The sequence below is a fragment of the Lycorma delicatula genome, chromosome 3 (genome assembly GCF_047948215.1).
Source record: "Lycorma delicatula isolate Av1 chromosome 3, ASM4794821v1, whole genome shotgun sequence".
Lineage (NCBI taxonomy): Eukaryota > Metazoa > Arthropoda > Insecta > Hemiptera > Fulgoridae > Lycorma > Lycorma delicatula.
In genome coordinates this window covers 25,539,477-25,562,586 of record NC_134457.1, presented here as the reverse complement: position 1 = coordinate 25,562,586, position 23,110 = coordinate 25,539,477, and the positions used below count along the sequence as shown (strand labels likewise).

The 23,110-nt window shown below is 31.9% G+C and overlaps 1 protein-coding gene across 1 annotated transcript in view; it reads left to right on the top strand.

Moving 5' to 3' along the window:
* LOC142321463 (farnesyl pyrophosphate synthase-like) overlaps positions 1–23,110 on the top strand; it is a 64,185-nt gene that overhangs the window by 11,913 nt on the left and 29,162 nt on the right. The window contains exons 2-3 of the mRNA XM_075359565.1: positions 16,658–16,826; positions 21,242–21,382. Coding sequence (XP_075215680.1) covers positions 16,658–16,826; positions 21,242–21,382 — 310 coding nt within the window. The remainder of the gene's footprint in view (positions 1–16,657; positions 16,827–21,241; positions 21,383–23,110) is intronic.

The window sequence follows — 23,110 nt, the reverse complement described above, 5'->3', positions numbered from 1 at the left end:
AAATAGGCTTTGATATTGTCTTAGTATGCTTTCAGCGCACGCGGTCTATTTTTTTTATTTATATTATTTTATATTTTATTTATGGTATTAGGTAGATTTCATAAGAAAGCTACCTTTAGTAATGGGTACCGTGATTCGACTTCAGGAAAATTCCGAAATATCTTCGCGTTTCACATCTACCAGACCCCAAAACCACCGGTAACTCAAAAGTTTATGTATATATATTTCACTTTCTTGTGGACACGATAACTGTTGTAGTTTTCCGCCAATCAAGTTCAAATTGTTCCTTAAAAGTAACTCGTCCCAAAATCTCGGTCGAGTTCGTTAACGGCCAAAATCCGATCATGGGGGTGGAAATGGGGGGGCTTTTTCCAAAACAAAATATCGAATTCGTGTAAAGTTCCTCTTATTTTTTAGGTAAGGGCCTAAAACCTATCTAAATAAAGATTTTTTATATCACCAACCATTGGCCCAGGGGGTGGAAAAAATGGGGGTTCGAAGACAAAAAAATCATACTTCCCTTAATAGGCACAAAATCGAATCGGTTTAAAGTGGTCGTTAGCCAATAAAAATTACCTAAAATTTTTATCTGAAACAATTCTTAATATGACCAACTTTTACGGCAAGGAATGTACTGGAGCTGTAAGAAGGTGGGACTTGTATGCTAAACGTGTGAAACTTTTTCCACATGCAACCATTGTCGTATTAAGTAAATTTGAAGTTCTTCTTAACTTTAAGGTGGAAATTTTTTTATCCCCAACTTAGCACCGGTGAATTCTACCTCGTCCTTCCGGCGTTGCGGAAAGGGATTTTTTTTTTGTATACGTTATGTACATTTTACATTTGCATAATAATAATATATTTTTAAAATTAAATCTTACTCTACAGATTTCAATAATAGATAAAGTTTACGCCTGTCTAGTATACGTGGATGGTCCCGGGTTCGAATCCTTGTTACAAAATCGTCATTTCGTCTGATCCTATGAAGCAATACCTAACGGTGATACGGTGGAGGCTAAAAAAACGAAAAAAATATTCCTGGATGCGGAGTTCTCACATATCAAGATTACAATAAAAATCAAATCAAATATTTATTCTTACAAACATCAGATATCACTTATAAATTTAAATAAAAAGCGCACAAATAAATTTATTGAATTTACCGTCTTAGAGTTTTGAAGATTGTGGTCCTTTTCTTTTTCAGTTTAGCCTCCGGAACCACCGTAAGGTATTACTTCAGAGGATTATATGTATGAGTATAAATGAACTGTAGTCTTGTACAATATCTCAGGTCGGCCGTTCCTAAGATGTGTGGTTAATTGAAATCCAACCCCCAAAGAACACTGGTTTCTACGATCTAGTATTCTAATCCGTATAAAAGTAACTGCTTTTACTAGGATTTGAAACTTAGAACTCTCGAGTTCGAAATCAGCTTATTTGCGATGATTTATTGATTCTTGTTTAGCATAACTCCGGGTAATTTGTATTACGTTTAAAATAAATACAGAGGGACACTTTTAGTACAATTGCAACTTGCATCATACATGTTTGCAAATAATTTTGATCTTCGAGTACTTTACCCGTCATTCACAAATATTTTCTGATGAATTTTATCAAAGTTTTAAAATTGCTTAAATCAAGTTTTATTGTTTCTATAATTACTGAATATGCATATTCTTCAGAATCATGAAGTCAGTAGCGTTGCAAAAAAGAGTTCGGAGAAAATTCCTCCTTTTAAAAATGTATCATTTGTTATGTCTAAATATTTTACTTTTATCGCTGAAAGTCTCAAAATTTTACGTTGACAATGAAATTATTCGACTTCTTTAATAAAAAATATATATAGTTTAAATGAAAACAGTTGTAAAGGAAAATCTTGAAATCGTTTGAGAAACCAGTTTTCGAAATACGATTCTCTGATGTCAGCTTTTTTTTTTATTGTAGGTCGGCGCTTGCTCTGGTCATTAAAGTGACGAAACTTTTCTCTCTTGATATACAATTCCAAGAGGTGGACTGTTTTTACATTAGAATTTATTTACTTATTATATCCCTCCCTAAAATAGTATTGCATAACTTGGGAACATTATTTTAGGAGTATTTAATTTAATTTAATTTATTTAATTTTCAGTAATCGATCGTTGTGTAATACTACCGTTTTTAGTTACAGTTAAGGTATCTAAATTTATGTGCTTTGAAAAATTAATATTTTTAAGTGTATAAACTAATTGGGTTATTGAGGTTAGGCTATCTAATGGTCAGCACGTTTTTTAGTTGAACGTAGAAAATGCTTATTTACTCTAATAATGTTAAAATTAATGTTGTAACCAACAATTTTACCCATTTTACTGTTGGCCGAGTGTGCATAATTTAAAATGTTTTTATAAACAGTACAACAGCTACTTGTTAAAAAGTCGCAAATTATTTTCCATTTATACAAGAAGCACAGAGTGAAACGGAGCATCTTTATAAACAACCATACGTTTCAAAATGAATATCGGCATTTTAAAGTTAGGTAATATTTATTAAGTTTTATTTACAGTGACAAATTTTACATGAAATAAAAAGAGCTACTCAATCAGTTTTTCCTGAGTGTTTAATATAAGTATTATTCGTCAAACGACTCACATCCAGCTGATAGGAGAGTTTATTATCCCATACTTTAATCAGCAAGTCTGGTGTATTTGATGTAACAGCTGCTTCAATCCTATGTCTCAGGTCGGGTAGGTCAGCTGGTAATGGCGGTACATCCACTTGATCCTTTATAAACCCCCAAAGAAGAAAATCGCACGGGGCTGGAGATCGGGCGAACATGGAGGCCAAGGCAAACAAATCCTGTCATGTGATCTCCGGCGACCAATCCAATAGCCGGGGAGAATTTCATTCGACCTATCACGTACAGCGTTATGCCAATGAGGAGGTGCACCATCTTGTTGGCAATTAAAGTTTTGTGGTTCGTATTGTAGTTTAGGAAAGAGCCATAGTTGTACCGTATCAAGATAGTTCATACCGGACACACTGGCTTCCGTGAAAGAGAACGGCCCGTGAACTGGCTGTCGGGCCAGCACTTAAAACTTTCAGTTTTGGGGAGCCAGTGGTTTCAAGTTGTTTATACCATCTATGAATGTTATTGATATTCGCGGATCATAACTGAGCGCATGTTGAATGGTAATTACTAGAAACCGGATTATATGCTACATAAAACGCTTGAAATATCCATGAAGAATGCTTAAAAAGTGTCAATATATGCAACTTTAAAGATTAAAAAAATAGTAATTTAAGTTTTTTTATTTCAAGATCACCATACAGTTAGTAAGTAGTTCAATAACATATCGATAATTTCGATAATTAACAATTATTTAACATTTTGTAAACGTAAACAATTAGGTACTGTTCCAAATGTTCGGTAGTAAGATTGTGTCTTCGATTACTCAAAATATTTTTATAAGCGGAAAAGGATCGTTTCACATTCACTGAGGTAACTGGGCAGTATTTGAATTTGGGTGCTATGTTTAGCATTTATTGTTTCTGGCAAAAGTTCTATTAATGAAAGTATCAATTTTACATAAAGGTTCAAAGCCTGGGTTATTGGTCAAAATGTTTTCAAATTTTTCTTTAACTTTACACGGGAATACCTCTGGCAATGCGGAGTTCATTTGGCGGATTTTATTCATTAACTGAATTGATTCAGTCAACGCCAAACTTTGAGTTTCAAGCTTTTTGGCAGCTATGTGGGAAAAACGAGTGCTAATCGCAGCTATGTTTTTTTTGTGCTAGAATCGTTAAATGCTTTCTTGGACTGACAAACTGCCATAGCCTGTGCACTATCAAAGTCGTTTACTACATCTTTGATGGCCTCGAAATGTTCATTGTAAGACAATACAGCTTCAGTTCACGTTCCGCATCGAATTACCACTGGTTCTGGAGGTAAAGGCACATTTGGCAGTTTTTCTATATAGGCCTTATTGCGAGTAGGTGTCTTAAGAAACACTTTCTTTGTTGATGAAATCAGTTTGTTTACATTCTCAAACGTGGATCGTACTTGAGCGATTCTATATACTCCGTGAGCAAAGTAAGTCAGATTAATCAAATTCTGATAAAATACTTGGAGGGTTTTGGTTTCCTCGATTACATAGGGAGCAGCATCTGAGAGAAATATAAACACTTTCATCTGCAGAAGATTCAGGAAATATTTTTTTTTAATACATTCATTCACAAATCTGGCGATCGTAGAATGATTGTCTTTTCAAGGTCTTTGTAAGCCACCAGGTATGAAGAAGAAGGCTCTGGTTTTAATGCACCGACAATTAAATCCGCAGTATAACGGCCACAACTGTCTGTAGTTTGTGTTGATATCACGCAGTGTAGAATGCCTTAAGGAGATTTTTATTTGTGATTCTTAAAATTATATTTGTAATGCGCTCTAGTCTATGAACTATGTCCGTGGAGGTGAGCTGAGCGTCGCAGCCATCTGCATTGAACTATTTACCATACAAATAATCTTGTTTACGAATGCACGGTTAAGCAGAATTCTTTTAACGTAAGATATTAAACGGTAAAAAGTTTTTGTTTTATGCTGTACCTAATAATGCTCTTACTCAAAATCGGTAAAAAAGAAATCAGAATGTTAGTCGCTGGTTAATCGTAAATATATAATTTGAGTATTATCGTGGGAAATTTTCAGGACATGGGAAGTTAAGTTCGCTCGTTAATCGCAAATATATAATTTGAGCGTTATCATGGGGAATTTTCAGGACATGGGAAGTTAATAAGTGTATACATAATCATTTCCGGTTTATATTTACATCGTTATAAATTAAAAGGCATTAAAATTGAGAAGGTGGTAAAAATGTATAAATTCATTGACGTCGTACTATTGTATTGAAATTTATTTATTTATTTATAATTTTCAGATGCTGGAATCACAAAGGTCATCGGTGTTTTCGTTATATACGCAGTATGCTATGTTATTTTAATTTTTAACCTTTCACTTTTTCACAGTAGTACAGCTGTGACTGCTATATGTATTCAGGTGTAAGGCCAACATATCTATGTTAATGAGCTATGTACCTCTTTTTCATTTTTTTTTAACAAAAGCGGTGACAGAATTTATTACAGTAACAATTTTTTTTTATTATCTTAGACTCTTGAATACAATGTTGCCATGATACGTCTTTTATAATTTATGCGTTTGTTTATTCATCAGAGGAATTGAGTTTGTCGTCTGAATGTTTAATATTGTTCAAAATAATCTGTTATCTACAGTTTCTTTTCTTAATAAAAAAAAAAGAAAAGATAAATATTTTCATTTAAAGTCTATTGTCTACCTAACGTAATTCTATTTCAAAATAACTTTGGTTACATAGTACATTTTTCGGATTGTTTTCCGAAACTTCTTCAAACTTTCGAAAATATTTTAATTACCGTATTTATTCGAGTAACCCCCGCCCGCACTTTTTTCTTGGAATTGGAGAGAAAAAATAAGGGTGCGGGTCTTACTTGAAACATAGCCTTTAACCAGGATAATTTTTGTAAAGTAAACGTTTTCTTAGGAGTACCTAAATTCAATCACATAAATATAGTTACATTCGTCTTTCGTTTATCAATACCGGATGCCGCTTATACAGAATATATCGTTAATTATTAACATCCTGTTCATATTGTCGATAGGAACGAAGTTACGGTATTTTTATAAAACTGATTCATTCTGTATAGGCTGCATCCGGTTCTAATGACACTCCAGTTACAATATCTGTTACCCATCGTCGTTATGTCTATTCGCCATAGTCATTGTACTGTTTGTATATGTGGACGGTTATGTGCATTTTATCTGTTTAGTTTATCTTGTAAAGTTTAATACGGTGATTTATTTTAATTACGGCATTAAAATGAGTACAAAAGGACAGCGTCTACGATCTTTTACAGTAAATTAAAAACTGCGCGTTATAGAAGAGGCTGAAAAAATTGGAAATCGGGCGGCAGGAAGAAAATTTGACGTTGATTAAAGCTGCATTCGAGACTGGCGTAAGAAGAAACAACTTCTGGTGAAAGGCACTGGTAATAAAAGGGCTTTTTGTGGCTTAAAACCAAAATATACAGACATAGAAAAAAAATTTTGTGACTTGTTAGGGAAAAAAGGAAATGCGGTTATGCTGTCACGACAGAAATGTGTCGATCATATGCTCGTGAAATCGCTAAATCATTGAATAAAGTTGATTCTAAAGCAAGTCGTGTATGGATAACACGATTTTTTGCAGGAAATGATTTGTCAATAAGACGAAAGACGACCATTTCTCAACGGCTACCAGACGCTTATGAACAAAAAATATTACATTTTCACAAATACATAATAAATCTTAGAAAAGATAAAGGCTGTTTGTCTTCTCAAATAGGAAACGCTGATCAAACCCCGTTTATTTTGAAATGCCATTTGACAAAACCGTAAAAAAAAAAGGTGAAGAAAGTGTTACGGTTCGCACTGGTGGTAATGAAAAACAAAGGTTTAGTGTTATGGTTTGCATTACTTCTGATGGATCAAAATTACCTTGTTTTTAAAAGAAAAACTCTTCCTACCTACCGTGTAGGTAAATGGAGTTATTATCAGAGCACAGGAATCAGGCTGGATGGACGAAACGTTAATTTTAGATTGGATCAGGTGTGTATGGAAAAAGCGATCAGGAGATTTACTTAATAAAAAAAATCCCGGTATGCTAGTAATGGATAGTTATCGGGGGCATACTACTAAAGTGAAAGACATTTTAAAAAAGGGTATGACAGACCAAGTAATAACTCCAGGCGGATTGACATCTCTATTTTCTAAACATAAACTTTTATTTATTTTTTGATAAATGTTTGTATTACTAAATTGATTCATTCTGTTTTGGTTTTAAAGCTAGTTGGTTAAAAACTACAAATATATATATATATATTAATTAAGTATATAATTTATTGTTCTTTGAATGTTTAAATGACCTTGATAGTTTTAAATTTTCCCATTAAGTTTGTTCATTTACAATGAAACTTTGTTTACTTACCGTACTTCTTGGAAGTTTCCGTGTATGAAAGGGTTACATTTATACATCCTCATGTTGATTATTCATCTATTATTTCAGTTAAAATAATTAACAACCACAGGTTTCTCAACCTGCGGGCGGGATAATACTAAATGGGGGGCGCGAGAATATCGAAAATAAAATATTATTAAAAAGATTTATTAATTTACTGAAAGGAAAGCAAAATAAAATACATTCTGATATAATAAATAATAAAATATATACTTACACTGATATAATGCACTTATAAACAGGATTATATCAGTACTACACAATGTATTTAATAATTAACTTATCAATACTAAATAAAAAACTAGTTTAATAATTATTAGGACTCCCTTGGAGCTGTCTTGCACAGCAAAATTTTTCGAAGGAATATTTAATATAGAAATAAACACTCTGAGCTCTTTTTCTGTATTTAGCTCAAATCTATATTTTGTCTTTAAAGCAGCCACCTCAGAAAATTCGGTTTCGCAAAGGTAGGATGTTGAAAATAGAACTGGTGTACGAAATGCTATTGTTTTCAGTGCGGAAATTCAGTGACTCATCATCTGCCCCTGCCCAAAATCCAGAAATTTATTACTAAATTGTCTTTTGATTTCGCCACTCGCCGTCTATGACGATTTCTTCTTCTGCAGTTGAGAGCCCTTCGGGAGTATTTGAAATGGATTCCTAACTCACTCGTAACTTGCTACCAAGTTGTTATAAGCAAGAAAATACATTTTAGAATTCTTTGTCAGCATGGCTAAATGATTTTCAATGCTTAAAAAAACAACTTTCACATGTTGTTCTTCAGTCTTGTCAGTTTTAACAGATTCATCCACTTTTTCAAACATTTCTAAGTTTTTTTGCTTTAAATTTCTGCTCCCAATTCCAATTTACAAAAAGCGTTAACTTTATCACTTCTCTCCAATATTTGTGTATTTGCTTCGTGGAGTTGAATATTCAAGGTATTTAATTTGTGGAATATGTCGACCAAGTACCTCAATTCAATCACAAATAAACCATCTCGAAACTTATTGGTTTCCGGTCGGTTCTCCTCTTCTAGAAAAATAGCAATTTCATCTCTTAATTCATAAACACGTTGCAAAAATTTTCCACGTGGTACCATCTTGCCTCGCAATAAAATAGTAACGCTTAGTGTACTGCACCCACGTTTTTACAAAGAGTAGAAAAGGTACTTGATTGTAGGGATCTCATTTTTATATAATTTGCTACGGTACAACCGTTGTTAGCACAATATTCAGACCAGGACTAATTTTTTTTGGAAGACAGACCTTCCCTGTGGATCATGCAACATGTCCAGACACACTGCGGAGAGTTTTGTTTCATAAGTGCTTATATACTTTAGAACTATCCAGACATTGAACGAGCACCATCGGTGTATATTCCGACGCAATATTACCACTTTATGTTTGCCTTGTTTCTGAAATCATTTAAGATAGTAAATAATGAGAGTGCTGTTGCTTTGAGTTCTATTGATTTGCAGAAAAGTAGTTCTTTTGCTGCTGACATACCATCACAAAATCGAACATAGGCAATCAAATGAGCATCTTTATTGCTATTTGTTGCCTCATCAAGGTGAATTAAAAACAATTTGTCACGCAATTTCCCGAAAAGTTGATGATGTACGTTTTCTGATATATCACCATTTTGACGGACAACAGTATCATTTGATAGAGTTATGGACTGCAATAGTTTGGCAAAATTATTAACAAACATAGTTTCTACAATTTCAATTGCAGCTGGCAAAATAAGTTCTTCACCAATGGTGTGAGACGTTTTACACCTTGTTATTTTACATAAAACTTTATAAAAGGCAAGTAAAGCTTTTTCATTCACAAAGTTTTTTTGAAAAATGATGTTTGCTTTTCATATAATTTTAATTTTAATTCGAAGGATTCTGAGGGTTTGTTAATGTACTCACTATGAAGCGTTTCTAAATGTCGTTTAAGTTCATTAGGTTTCATGCTGTCTGCTGCCAAATGTTTGAGTAAAAGACACACTGGGGCCTTTTTTCTTCATTTACTTTAGTACTGGTAAACCCAAAATTTAAGTATTCTTGAGAATATTTTCTTGATTTTATTTTTTAAATACGCTCACTTGTGCATTTGTTGATGCTTCACTATCGTCTAATGCTCGCTTACGCCCTCTTAAAAATTTATCCATGATTCTGTATAAATCTTAAGCCGTGAATATTTGAAACCGTGAATTGCAATTAACACGCAAATTACAATATACACATTCACGATAGATTCGATAGCGATAGAAGAATTGACTCGACTGACACTGGCTGGAATTGAATGAGGTGCAGCATTTATACAAGTTTGTACAGACGGCCGCGCAGAAGTTCCGGAATGTTCGACATAATTCGGAACTATTCGCGAAGCCGCGAGAATGTACCTGTCCACCAACAATGTTTTCTAGAAGCTAATTGTAACGCGGTTTGGTTTCAATTTTAATTCATGAAGCGTATTACAAGATGCGTATTTAATACCAAGTTGTTGGGATAACTTGCGTAGTGATTTATTTTGGACTGGCAGGAATTCTTTTTTCAGTATCGGCAATGACCTGTGGAGCCCTATCGGAAGGTTATCTACTTCGTTTTGCATTTGAAACCGAATCTGTTGTACGCCATTTTTTTAAACTAAATTATGTATGCTACTCTTCCCTGGGATACAGGCATTCAGAAATTTTCCACGAATACTTGACGTGATTCTTCAAACGATCCAGAACGAATATAGGCTTCAACTATAGCTATAGAAAATTGTGCGTGCGGTTAGTATCGAAAATGTTAATTGAAGCATACAAAACAAATGGAGTTTATTGAGCTCGAGAGTTTCTCGACTATTATAAGCTCGAGGGAGAAGAATTCCTCGACTCTGTTGTGACTAGGGTGAAAACTGGGTACACCGGAATCCAAAAGTCAATCTATACAGTGGCGGCTTACTGGTTCACCGTCGACAAAAGAATTAAAAACAGTGTGCGAAAAAAATCATGTCAACATGTTTCAGGAATTTTGCTTATCGATTTTCTGATTCCAGGTTAATCCATAAATTGCGACAGATACTGAAGAATTCTTCGGGCCATTCAAAACGAAGAAGAGGGCAGCTGATAAAAAAGTATGTTGCCCATAACGCTCGGCCCCACACCGCACACAAAACTGTCAAATTTCAACAGCTGGGATATTGTGAACTATCCTGCTAATATTCCCGACCTTGCACCGGCTTATTTTTTTCTTTTCATTCTTTTGAAAGACCATATGGGCGGGAAACGCTTTTCATCTGACGAAGAAGTGAAGAATGCCGTGTGTGAATGGTAAAAGGAGATGGCGGCAGGGACGTGTGATACAGGAATGCGCAAGTTGAACTCTTAAAAGCTTATGAATTAATAGGATGTCGCATGTCTTTAAAAATGCATTTTTGCACTCTAATTTGGATTTCTTTCTGGAAAATTTGGTTGCAGTAGTAAATGACGAACAAAGAGAGAGATTTCACCAGGACAGGACAATGGAAACAGGGTACCAGGAATCCTAGGCCCATCTAAAATGGGCGACTACAGCTGTTTTTTAAAAACAGAAGATTTTATTGAACCAAGTGAAAAATGTAAAATATTTTGTCACTGTATGATACCTTTATGTAACATTATATATTTTTAAAGAATACGGCCCTTAATAAAACTTATTTAATTAAATTTTACATGTTTTAGATGTAAATATATTTTTTATTCAATATACATCACATTGCAAAAGTATGTAGTCTTCTCGTTTTAGTCAAACCCCCAACCCCTGTACAAAAAAAGAGTCTACGTGTTACGGTATTTTACATATTAATTTCGAATTTAGGACCACAAATCACTACATCTATTTTCATCAGTGTTACTTAGAAAAAAGTTTAAATTTAAATTTAGAAGTTTAAATTATATGTAGCGGTAATATTGCTTTTACCGCACTTATACGATTGATCGTTATGCAACATAACGCAAATTCTTAATAAATAAAATTCTGAAAAAAACATGTAAAATACATTTAAATGTTATATTAGGTCAAACCTATTATTTTTTATTTAGTATATTATTTGATAATTGTAGCTTGTGTTAAATTATTATAACGTAAACAATACATTCATTTCATTATAATCAAATTAGTACACTTTATTTGTAATAAAATAATTTAAAAAAGTAAACCGTCATGAAGTTTTTACTCTTAAAAATATAATAAATCAAGTTATGTGTAATCTAGTTAATACTTTGCTTTTAAAAAATAGTTGTAAGTATTGTGTGATATATAATTAAGTATATTTAAATTAGAAGTAGTATTGAAATTATGCGAGATACTAGGTATGCTAGTGATGTCAGATTCATAAATAAACAAATTTATTTTTTCTTCAAGCAATCGGTTTTATCAGTTGATTTTTCTAGTTAATAATAGGATAAATATGTAGTTTCCAGGTAAATATTTTAGGATTTTAATGGAATTTGTGTGTAATTAGTAAATGATATAAGCGCTACTTCGCATATCGGTATTTGTTTGTTCCGGCGTGTAAGAACTTACATGAAACCTTTGTGTGATATTTATATAGTGTCTACCGAGTTCTGTCTACCGATTACGCGGTACTGTTTAAAATAAGGAAGTAAATATTGTTTTATATTTCTAAAACGATCCCTTATTTCACAGAGTAATTTGTTATTTTACGAAATTATGAAATTATTAACAGTAATGGTAATTTATACTATTTAGTATTATGTAGGTGATTAGTTCAGAAAGATGCAAAATAATAGTATTACTTCCAATTTTAGAAGAGCGAAAACCCAAAGGTGAGTAGTATTTCTACCTGGAGTGTCTGAAGTAATATTGCGACTGCTTATAATACAATGAGCAGGTATTGAGACTGTACAAGATTACACTTCCTTTTCATTCATATGTATCATCTTCATTCATCCTCGGAAGCAATACCTTACGATGGTTCTGGAGGCTAAACAGAAAAAGAAAAAAGCTCGCATAGCTGACCTTTACTGTAAGTCTGACCAAATGATGTTAAAAATTACAACAGAATCAAATAATCAGACGAAATGAAAATTTCAATACAGAAAATCTCGTAAAATATTAAGAAATTATTGTAGATAAAAACGATGTATGATTAAACGAGTTTGATATCGTACCGCCACTTTTCCCCTTTTTTTTATGCATCATCTTTGTCAAAAAAATAACGTATTAAAACGATGTATTAAACAAAAAATATATATGTTAGCGAGCGAAGTGAGCTTAGGTTGTTTGTAAAAATTACGAAACATTTTATGTTGACTTAGTGTGCTGACGAATCGTACGTGCACCTAACCAAACATAACCTACGTTTGCTTCGATCGCTAACATCGTATAATTAACGTTAAATATGCATATTGTACGCTATTTAACCTTAATTATAGGAGGCGAGCGAAGCGACCATAGGTTATGTTGATATACATACAATTCGTAGGTACATGAAGTCAACATAATCTAAAGTGTTTTGTAATTTTTATTTTTCATTAAAAATGTACTTCTTCCACGTAAAATAAACGTTATTATTCATTTTTTCATGAAATCTGAAGATGTTGCATCAAAAAAAGTGATTGTGCAATAACAAACAATGCTGTAAATTATTTAAAACAAGTAGATGGGAAAGATAATTTATATTTTTTTAAATAGTTTTACATTTATTTAAGACAAGTAAAAAGTTATGGTTGAACAAAATATTTTGAAAAATAGTCAGAAAAAAGTTGATACCAAAACTGAACAATGTATAAGGTTATTACTAAATTTCTTACCTTATTCGGGTTAGGTAATTGACACCGCTCGCCAACATAACGTGAAATTACACGAGCACCGAATTTAGATTTCAGAAAATAAAAGTCAAATTATCATAGAAATATTCTGTGTTCAAGCTGTTAAAAACTGAATTGTTTGAAATGGATTAAATAAATCCCGGCATTAAAAGTACTATTTTGACAAAATATTGGAAGATTATAGTCGCAACTTGTCAAGATTGCTAGCATACCACCTAAAACTTAATCTGATGAGCTGATTTTGATGAAAAAAAAAAGGTTATGGAAAAGAATGTATCAAGCTGGTAAAATAATAAAAAAATTAAAGATCATTTTCTGAACTACCATCTGAATGGGGATCCGCAGTACCCCATCATATGCAGCATTCCACAGGGTCGGTCCAAGGACCGATCCCTGTGGAACACCTCTATCAACAACTTCTCTCTAAAGTGTTATTCTCAGTAGCATATATAAGCCTCCTATTCAACAGATATGACAATATCATCCTCATTAAATAACTAGGGACCTGAAGGTTCACCAATGCTGAGGCGATGGCATTGTGAGAAACCCAATTAAATGCATTCCTTCGTGCACATCTTCCCTTCAGCAATGATAGTATGAACTGCATCCATCACCTTGACCACCGCGTCCAATGCAGACTTTCCAGCTCGGTAGCCAAATTAGCTCATCGAAAAGCCACCAGAGTCCTCAATTATTTGGACCAGTCGGTGCTGTATCATTTGCTCCATGACCTTTCCCATCGCATCAATCATCGCTAGGGGGTGAAAGGAAGACGGAAGAGCCGGATTGCAGCCAGGCTTCAGTACTAGGACAAGACGTTGTCTTCCAAAGTTCTCTTCCAAACAGGCATTATATGTCTCCAGGAAAACATCTACATATGCCACAATTGCCAGCTTGACCACTAAATTTGGCCCGACATCTGGGCCTGGGGCCTTATCATGTGGTAGAATACTACCTAAGGAAGTATGCTAGTCACCACATCACCTTTCTAAAATAAACTACTATCCAATAAATACTTGTTCATTTTGTTACATGGTGCTACTCATACAGAATACAGAACACCCAAATCTGTATTGGAGCAGTTGCTCCTGGGGAGCAGCATAAATCACTGTTACAGTTTAGTCATTATAACAGCCAATACCGAATGAGTAGCCAGGCACATTGTTGCCTTTCTCTCTCTCTCTGTTTTCTTTAGCCTTTGCATTATGTTGGTTTGTTAAAACTGTGGTCCAGCTGAACATTATACAGATAGTGGTAATTCAATCTGTAATGTCATGCTCCCAAACTTTCAACTTTGATCATGTTTGAAGTGGAAAGGATGTTTGAAAAAAAAAGGATAGATGTACTGTTTACTGCTTCATACGTATAGTTATACTTTAATTTCTTGTTATTCATGTTGTAAAGCTTACAACTGATACTTTACTGTTTCCTTCTTAGAAAAGGAATTGTTGAACTGGTTAATTATTTGTGATTTGTTATTCAGTAAGTTTTATCAGTAATCTCTTAATATATACAAACATTTTGTCATTATTTTGAGGTTTCTGTCTAAGTTAAAGTATTTACTGTGAAATCTGTGTGTGTGGATATGATGTGAATGCATCCCCCCCTCTCTCTCACTCTGTGTGTGTGTGTGTGTGCATGTGCATGCACACACACACACATACACACACATTTTTGTGGTGATTTATCATAATTAATTTTTTATTCTGTTTACGTAGGTTAGTTATTTAAATATTTATATTATCAAAAGTAGTAAGTTATATTTGCTTTACAAAAAAGAAAAAGTTATAGAATATTTGTGTCATGGTTTTAATGAATGATATCTAAATCTAGATAAAACTAATCAGTATTCATGCCTTGTTTCAATCTTAGTAAAATACTACTAAAAAATATTAATGGTATAATTAAAAAACATGACTTTTCCTAATTATTATTTTTTTAAAACATAACTCATTTTTTGAGGGTTTAAAGAATAACTATAATCCGTATCTTTGACTTAATTGATTATCTTTATACATACTAGTTATTTATATTTATTAAAGATTTTACATTGGATCATTGTTTTTACAACTTGGTTTTAAACCTCCTGACCAAAAATGTAAGTTCATATTAGGTCTTTGGGATCCTTCTTTAAATTAGATATTTGCCAGGCTTTTCAAGTAAATAATAAATTGCTTAATAAGCATGATGCAGTGATGTTATTTCTTTTACAGTTTTTTAACTCTTTTTTTTTTTTTTTTTAATTGGTAAGTTAGGTAAGTTGTTGAATGGTTGTCCAAATTAAATTTTACTGTTCTGGAGAAAGTCGCATAAATTATGTAGTTTCTGTGAATGTAAATGAATGTAGCATTTTAGCTGAATGTATAAGATTAATCTATTAAACAAAAATGCCACCATTTTACCACTAATTGCAATAGATAATTACCACTAATTAGTTTTTGTCACCATCATTTCAATATTTTGACACACTCCCTTTATTCCTGTACTTATTCCAACATATCAATATATTTTCTATATCTTACATCAAAGTTACTTGTCTTTTTTTTAACAGTACCCAACCTTTATTTTCCTTTCAGTATTTATCTTGTGCACCTTTTTATAAATTAACTTACGACTCTGTTTTAAGATGTTTCCTACCAACTTGGTACTTCTTGTAAGAATTTACTGTGGGATTCGTTTTTCCATTTGATCTTAAAAAAAAACTAAAAAAACTTTTTTAGATTTTCTTAAAAATTGTTTTTTTTTTTTTTTTATGAATACTCCAAAAGTGCCTATATGTTGTAAAACCTTAATCAAAATACACATCAAATTATATGATTGAATTTTAAAAATTATTGTTGGTTCTTTTTTTATGAGCCATTCTGGAATTGTTTTTTTTTTTAATAGGTTCTTTTTTTATAAGAAATAAGTAAGTAAATTAGTACAGTGACAAGGGTAGTAGTAACTTTATAACAAATTATGTTTTAATTTTAAGCTTTTTAGAAATTGCTGAAAAAATCATCATTTCCAGTTTGTTCTTCTTTTCATTAACAAAAGTTATCTCATAAATCACTGAATACATTACATTTAATTTTTACTAAAAGAGAATTAAAAATCCTAGTTAAAATAAAGAACCTGAAATTTATTTTAAGAGTAAGAAAAATTTTAAGTTTTATTTTGTATCATTAAATAGATTAATTATTATTCTTATGGGTCTCTGTGTACAGTTTATATTCTTGAACGTGGTTTTTAATAATTTCTGATAAATTCAGTGGGATTAGTTTATAGACTTTTGAACAGTCATCTCGTGTTGTAGTTTCTATTTATGTAACTGCTTAAGCAAAAAGGAAAAATTGAAAAAAGTTGCTTCAACATACCATGGAAACTTACAATACCCGTGATAAACGACAAATGACTTTTTATATCAAAGAAGATAAAAATTAAAACATTTTTGTAAGTAATATTTTAAATAATAATATTTCACAGTATTTTTAAAATAAATCAATAAAATCAATTGAAAACATACCCAAATTAATGTTTGAGGTACTCATGCTAATGCTAAAAACAAAAATTAATTATTTTTTGTTTATGCATCCTTTCATGTTCTTCTAAACATGACTATTTATAGTTGGATTAATGAATTGGTATGATCGTAAGCACTAGCAGTCAGATGAAACATTTCATGTCCTATTTGTAGGACACTGTACTTTACAAACTACTTCTTTAATTAATAAATTATCTAATGAATTAATTTTTACCAGGCGTTTAAATAGGCTAATATTTAATTTATTGTTGTTTATTTGTTAAAGGATAAGCAACAGACACCTAACAACATTACCCCATGTAACAGCTGGTATATCAGTTGTGAGCAAAGATGAGAAACGGGACTTCATGGCTGTTTTTCCTGATATTGTGAGGGATCTAACAGATGCAGGAAGACATTTGGATATACCTGATGTCACAAAGTGGTACGCTAAGGTTAGTAATAAGTTGATTTTTTTATATTAATTTCTAATTGATAGATTAATTTTATTGAGTTGCATAAATTGTTTGATAAAGATTGGTTAGTGATGGAGTGTGATTCAAGATGAGGTCTGAGAAAATAAGGTTAATCAAATTTATGCGTAATGTATAGAAAGCTGGAGGAAAAGAAAAAGGAAACAGCAATGGAAACACACCGAATGGGATTGAAAGGATCTGAGGATTATCTCAAAATGCAGCTCTACTAAAAGTGTTAACTACAATAGCTGATTTTTTCAACCTCCAATGGGCTATAGAAAAAAGACACATTGACATAACAACATCATTTTATTACTTAAAGTTGAGCACTACCTAACGTATTTTTCTACATAATCACCAAAATGATTGAGGCATTTGTCGTATCGTTACACCAAATTTTTGATACTCTCTTCTAAGAAGTTTACCATCAGTGAGGTAAGGTACATCTTAAACCCACCGGGTTGGTCTAGTGGTGAACGCATCTTCCCAAATCAGCTGATTTGGAAGTCGAGAGTTCCAGCGTTCAAGTCCTAGTAAAGCCAGTTATTTTTACACGGATTTGAATACTAGATCGTGGATACTGGTGTTCTTTGGTGGTTGGGTTTCAATTAACCACACATCTCAGGAATGGTCGAACTGAGAATGTACAAGACTACTCTTCATTTACACTCATACATTTCATCCTCATTCATCCTCTGAAGAATTATCTAAACGGTAGTTACTGGAGGCTAAACAGGAAAAAAAGAAAGAAAAAAAGAAAGGTACATCTTGACAGCCTCCTGAAGTTCTTCATTGGTGGCAAAGTGTTGTTCGCCCAACCATACCTTCAATTCTTGAAAGAGGTGAAAATTGCTTGGTGCTAGTTCTGGACTATATGGTGGATGGTTAAAACTTCCCACTTGAATTGTTTGAAAAGATCTTGCATCATGTTGGCACAGTGCGGTCGTGCATTGTCATAGATCAAAAGAGCATGCCTCTTCATTTGTTCTGGCGTGCTCTGTGGAGGCGATGTTAAGATTCACAATAAACTTCATTTGTTATTGTTGTCCTCAGCTCCATTAAGTTCACCAAAAAGACACCTTTATAGTCCCAAAAAACTGTGGCCATTGTTTTTCTGTTGCTCAGTGTCTGTTTGAACTTTTTCGGCGTGTTTGGAGAAGTCTGCATTCGCTGCTTACACTGTTGTTTGGTTTCTGGATTGTCATACTGGATCCAAACCTCATCACCTGTAACGATAGACTTTAAAAACTCTTACCCCCTCATTATCACAACGTGTGAGAAATATTAAGACGAATGCTATTCAATGAGTTTTGTGATGGACACTCAACATTTTTGGGATCCTACGTGCACAGTTTCTGGAATCCTAGGTCTTTACCACCATCACTCATAAAGTTTTCACCATGCACTAGACTCATTCTGCAGTGAATTTCAGCAGCGCTACATCCTTCTGCTTGCGGGAAACGTATCGCACTTCACAACTCACACTTGGAGGGAGCATTGATTGTAGCAGCCATGTTCAGTTGCTCATAGGTCAGCTCAGATTAATCCAATGGAGCCAGCAATGGCAGAGGTTGTGTGGGGGGTGGTGCAGTTGCATGATGCACAGACCTGGCTTCCGCCCATCTCTTGTTTACTTAGATGCATGATCGGAGGTTGAAAAAAAAAACAGTCTTCATATTATAGAAAGCAAGTATTTGTTTTAATAAAAATTGTCATTTGTAAAAACATTTTTGAAAATACTGGAGAAGGGGCCAGAATAAAAATCTAAAGGCATTAATGACTTAGCTAAATTTTTAATTCAACAGATAATAGGCTAAATAAATAGTTAAAGGAAGAACTTTTAATGTAGAATTATTTGTATAATTTTTCTGTTAAAGTAATATTACGTGAGCAAGAATTTTGCAATCAACACTTCAAACATGAGCTCATTAAGTGTACAGGTGCATGAGTACATTTTGTAAATCTATGCCTTTGTTGTAACTGTAGCTATAGAGCGACGCATTAATTAAAAAGTTGAAAATGAAATGGGTGTTGAAGTAAATAGTATATTATTGGTAAATCAACATAATATTTAAAAAAATTAATTTAATAGCTATTATCTATTTATTGGTAATGTTATGGGTAAAGTTTGTTAATTATTTCATTAATGGAATTTTGTTAAATAATTTGTCTTGACCACAAATTTTTGCACAATATTATGTAACAGGAACCAAATAGCAACAGTAATAATTGAAGAACATAAGAAAGAAGCCGTAATAAAAAAGGGAGTCTGACAAGGATGTTCCCTATTCCTGTTACGTTTTAATCTTTACATAGAACTAGCAGTTAATAAAGTTAAAGAACAATTTAGATCTGGAGTAACAGTACAAGGTGAAAAGATAAAGATGCTTCGATTTGCTGATGATATAGTAATTTTAGCTGAGAGTAAAAAAGATTTAGAAGAAACAAGGAATGGCGTGGATGAAGTTATATGCAAGAACTACCGCATGAAAATAAACAAGAACAAAACAAAAGTAATGAACTGTAGTAGAAATAATGTAGATGAACCACTGAATACAAAAATAGGAAGAAAAAAGATTACAGAGGTAGAAGAATTTTATTATTTGGGAAGTAGAATTACTAAAGATGGCTGAAGGAGGAGCGATATATATATAAAATGCCAAATAGCACAGGAAAAACGAGCCTTCATTCAGAAATGTAATTTGTGTACATCAAAAATTAATATAAACGGCAAGAAAATATTTTTGAAAATATATGTTTGGAGTGTAGCTTTATACGGCAATGATAATTGGACTATCGAAGTACCTGAGAAGAAAATATTAGAAGCTTTTGAAATGTGGTGCTTCAGAGTGGTGCAGGAGAATGTTAAAAATCAGATGGGTGATAAAGTTACAAATGAAGAGGTATTGCGGCAAATAGATGAAGAAAGAAGCATTTGGAAAAATATAGTTAAAAGAAGAGGCAGACTTATAGGCCACATACTAAGGCATCCTATATACATACTATAAGGAATAGTCGCTTTAATATTGGAAGGACAGGTAGAAGGAAAAAATTGTGTAGGCAGGCTACGTTTGGAATATGTAAAACAAATTGTTAGGGATGTAGGATGTATACTGAAATGAAACGACTAGCACTAGATAGGGAATCTTGGAGAGCTGCATCAAACCAGTCAAATGACTGAAGACAAAAAAAAAATCAAAACACTCCTGTTTAGTCAAGGTTAGCGAGCATAAGTTAAGTTTGGTTAAATTATTTATAAAATAAATAAATTTAAACAACCATGTATTAAAATTAATAAAGAGACTGTTTTAAATCTATGTTAAACTCTATATCGGCCCATTTTCCAGCGAAATCCGATTGACTACTTTGTTTTTAAATAAAGCAGTAGCTGCAGTGGTGTTAATACGTAAGTATCTTAAATTGAAAAAAAATATATACAATTTTTTTTTTAAATTATATATTTTTTATAAAAAAAAAATACAGTTTTTTTTTTTAATTTAAATGCAGCCATCCAAAAATCATTCGCGTTTTTTATATTTAAAAATATTTAATTGGCTATCAGTTTTACACATGCCAGTTTTAAAGCTTGAAATGTGTACTTTCAAATGGTTACAGTTTTTTGAAATAAATAATTTCTTTGTTTTTTCCAAAAAAAAAAAATAAATAAATAATATGTTCATAGCGTTTTCATATTTTTAAAAATGATATTTTTTTTAACAGCTTCATTAAAAAATGTTTGTAAGAAGGTGTTTAATTGCAGCAGCTTTAGCTAAAGCTCTTTCAAAATAAAAAATAATATTGGCAAAAAAATATTTTAATGATGTTGAAATCTACTTTTAATAGGTTATCTTTGTTAAAAAAAAAACAAGACTTTGAGCTTGATCAAACAAAAACAAGAATGATGGATCTTCCTGTAATGTGTAGGATGTCAGAATAGAAAGTATTCATTTTTTTTTGGTTATATTCTCTCTCATTGTTAGGTTCTTATTAGGTAGACAAGGTTTTGTAATTTCAGTATGCAAAAATTGTCATTTTTTTTTGTAATGGGTGAACAGCTACAATTCTGTTATCGCCTGAACCTCAAAAAAGAGCGATGAAGTACTGATATTTGGCTAGAATAATCAGAAAGTTAGGATTGCACAAAAATACTTTGATTAGGTTTTAGACCTGTTCCTATTTATTTGATGTAATTCTTAATATCAAAATAAATCCAGAATACAAGTACAAAAACTTAATAAATATGCAGTGCAAAGTTTAAATCAGAATTTGATAAAAAAATATTTGCTTATTATGAGATTCTCCACTTTGCAAAGAACTCGTTTCTGTAAACTTTTCTGAAATAGGTTCAATAAGTTATAAAGCTTTTCTAGAAAGGTATTTGATTTTTTTTTTAGGTTTTACAGTATAATGTACCAGGAGGTAAGAAAAATCGTGGTCTGTCACTTGTACTAGCATACCGAATGTTAACTCCACCTGATAAACTTAGTGCAGAAAATATAAGGCTTTCACAGATTTTGGGTTGGTGTGTCGAAATGGTGAGTGATTTTATAGAGTACTGTCTTAACTAGTAATTAATCTTATTATATAAATAACATAGACCTAATATGACTCATTCATAATTTGCTTATCTAATGTCTGTGTTGATTCATCATTTAACATTATTATTTTTAATTAATTTTAGTATTTGTTTTGATGAATCAAATAGAAGTGACTAAACCTTTTTCACTATTCTTTTCATTGTTAAATGTCTAAGTACATATATCATAATTATAGCAGATAAAAATATAAATGGCAAGTGAGGTAAAGATCCATCTATTTAATGTAATTTCATCAAATGTTTTAAAAAGAATTAATTATCAGTGGCAATCCTTTGAATGAATAGTTTGTATTTTACTTTGTTCAACAGCATAATTAAATGTTATTTGCACAACCTATGTAAAATAATTAATTACTCACTTTCTGTTTCCACTTTTGTGTAATTTCCAGTAGATTTCAGTTTAATTAGACAGTATGAAATTTACAAATACAAAAAATTAGCTTTGAAGTTGCAGTACTTTCCTGGCACTAAAATAATGAAGCTACATTTTGAAAACTGATTACTGAAACAATTTCTAGATTTTCCCTTACAGATATTTTAGTTTAAACTATTATTTAACAAAAATAAATTAAAAATCGATCAAAAAAAGTTTACTCTATTTTATTTTAAAATAAAATCATTAATTACATTTTAAAATTAAATTTTCTAAAAGAAAAACATTGCAAATATGTGAAAATTGTACTAAGACTGACCTTGAGTAATTATTTTAAACATATTGCTATTTCCACTTGAGATATCCCAAAAAAATTTTTTATTGGAAGGTTTATGTAGTACCTAAGCACTACATTTTTTTGATAAGAAAGAATTTTTCTAAATCAAGTAAAAGTAAAAAATGAAAATTTTACAAATTACCTTCGTCCTTTGGAAAATTTTCACAAAATATTAACATGATAAATTCCCTAACCTACTGACCAAGTTAAAAAACTGGTTTATTCAGCCTGAAAATATTAAACAAAAAGTAGTGCGACATGTATACATACATATGTACAAGCATATATATATACACACACACACACACACACACATCCGTCTCGGAAAATGTTATTTTTTTTTTGTCTTAATGGACTTTAGATGTGAAACATGAGATATGTCAAAAATCTGAGTAAAGTAATTTTATAGCTGATCACTATACCCTCTCATGTATGTAACCAAGACAGTAAAAAATTTACAAAAACAACATTCAAGTTAAATAAAAAAAAGTTTTTATATAGGTATATATTGTTTTGTTCCATGTTGAGCCGGTTGGTGCTGCACTCTAGCATCTACTAGTGCTGGCCGTCGAGTTAGTCTTGTACAACCATTCAAGAGTCGGATCCCGCTTAGAGTGGTCATAATTTGTTTAAAGTAACTTTTCATTCTAGTGCAGAATAGTTTTATTTTGTAGTCTAAAGTCTAATGTGCCTTATATTGTTTATTGATAATGTTAAACTGTATAATTTTGACTAATGTGTCATTTATTCATTGGTCTAATGTGACTTGTATTTTCAATATTCAAAATATGTCTAATGTGACAAATCAAAATTTTACGATGCAAGAAGAATATGTTTTAGTTCATTTCATCATCTCAACTATCATTTCAACCAAATACAGTCCATACTCGTTCTTAACATATATATATATATATATATATATTTGAATAAAACATATCAATTATATTATTAATTAC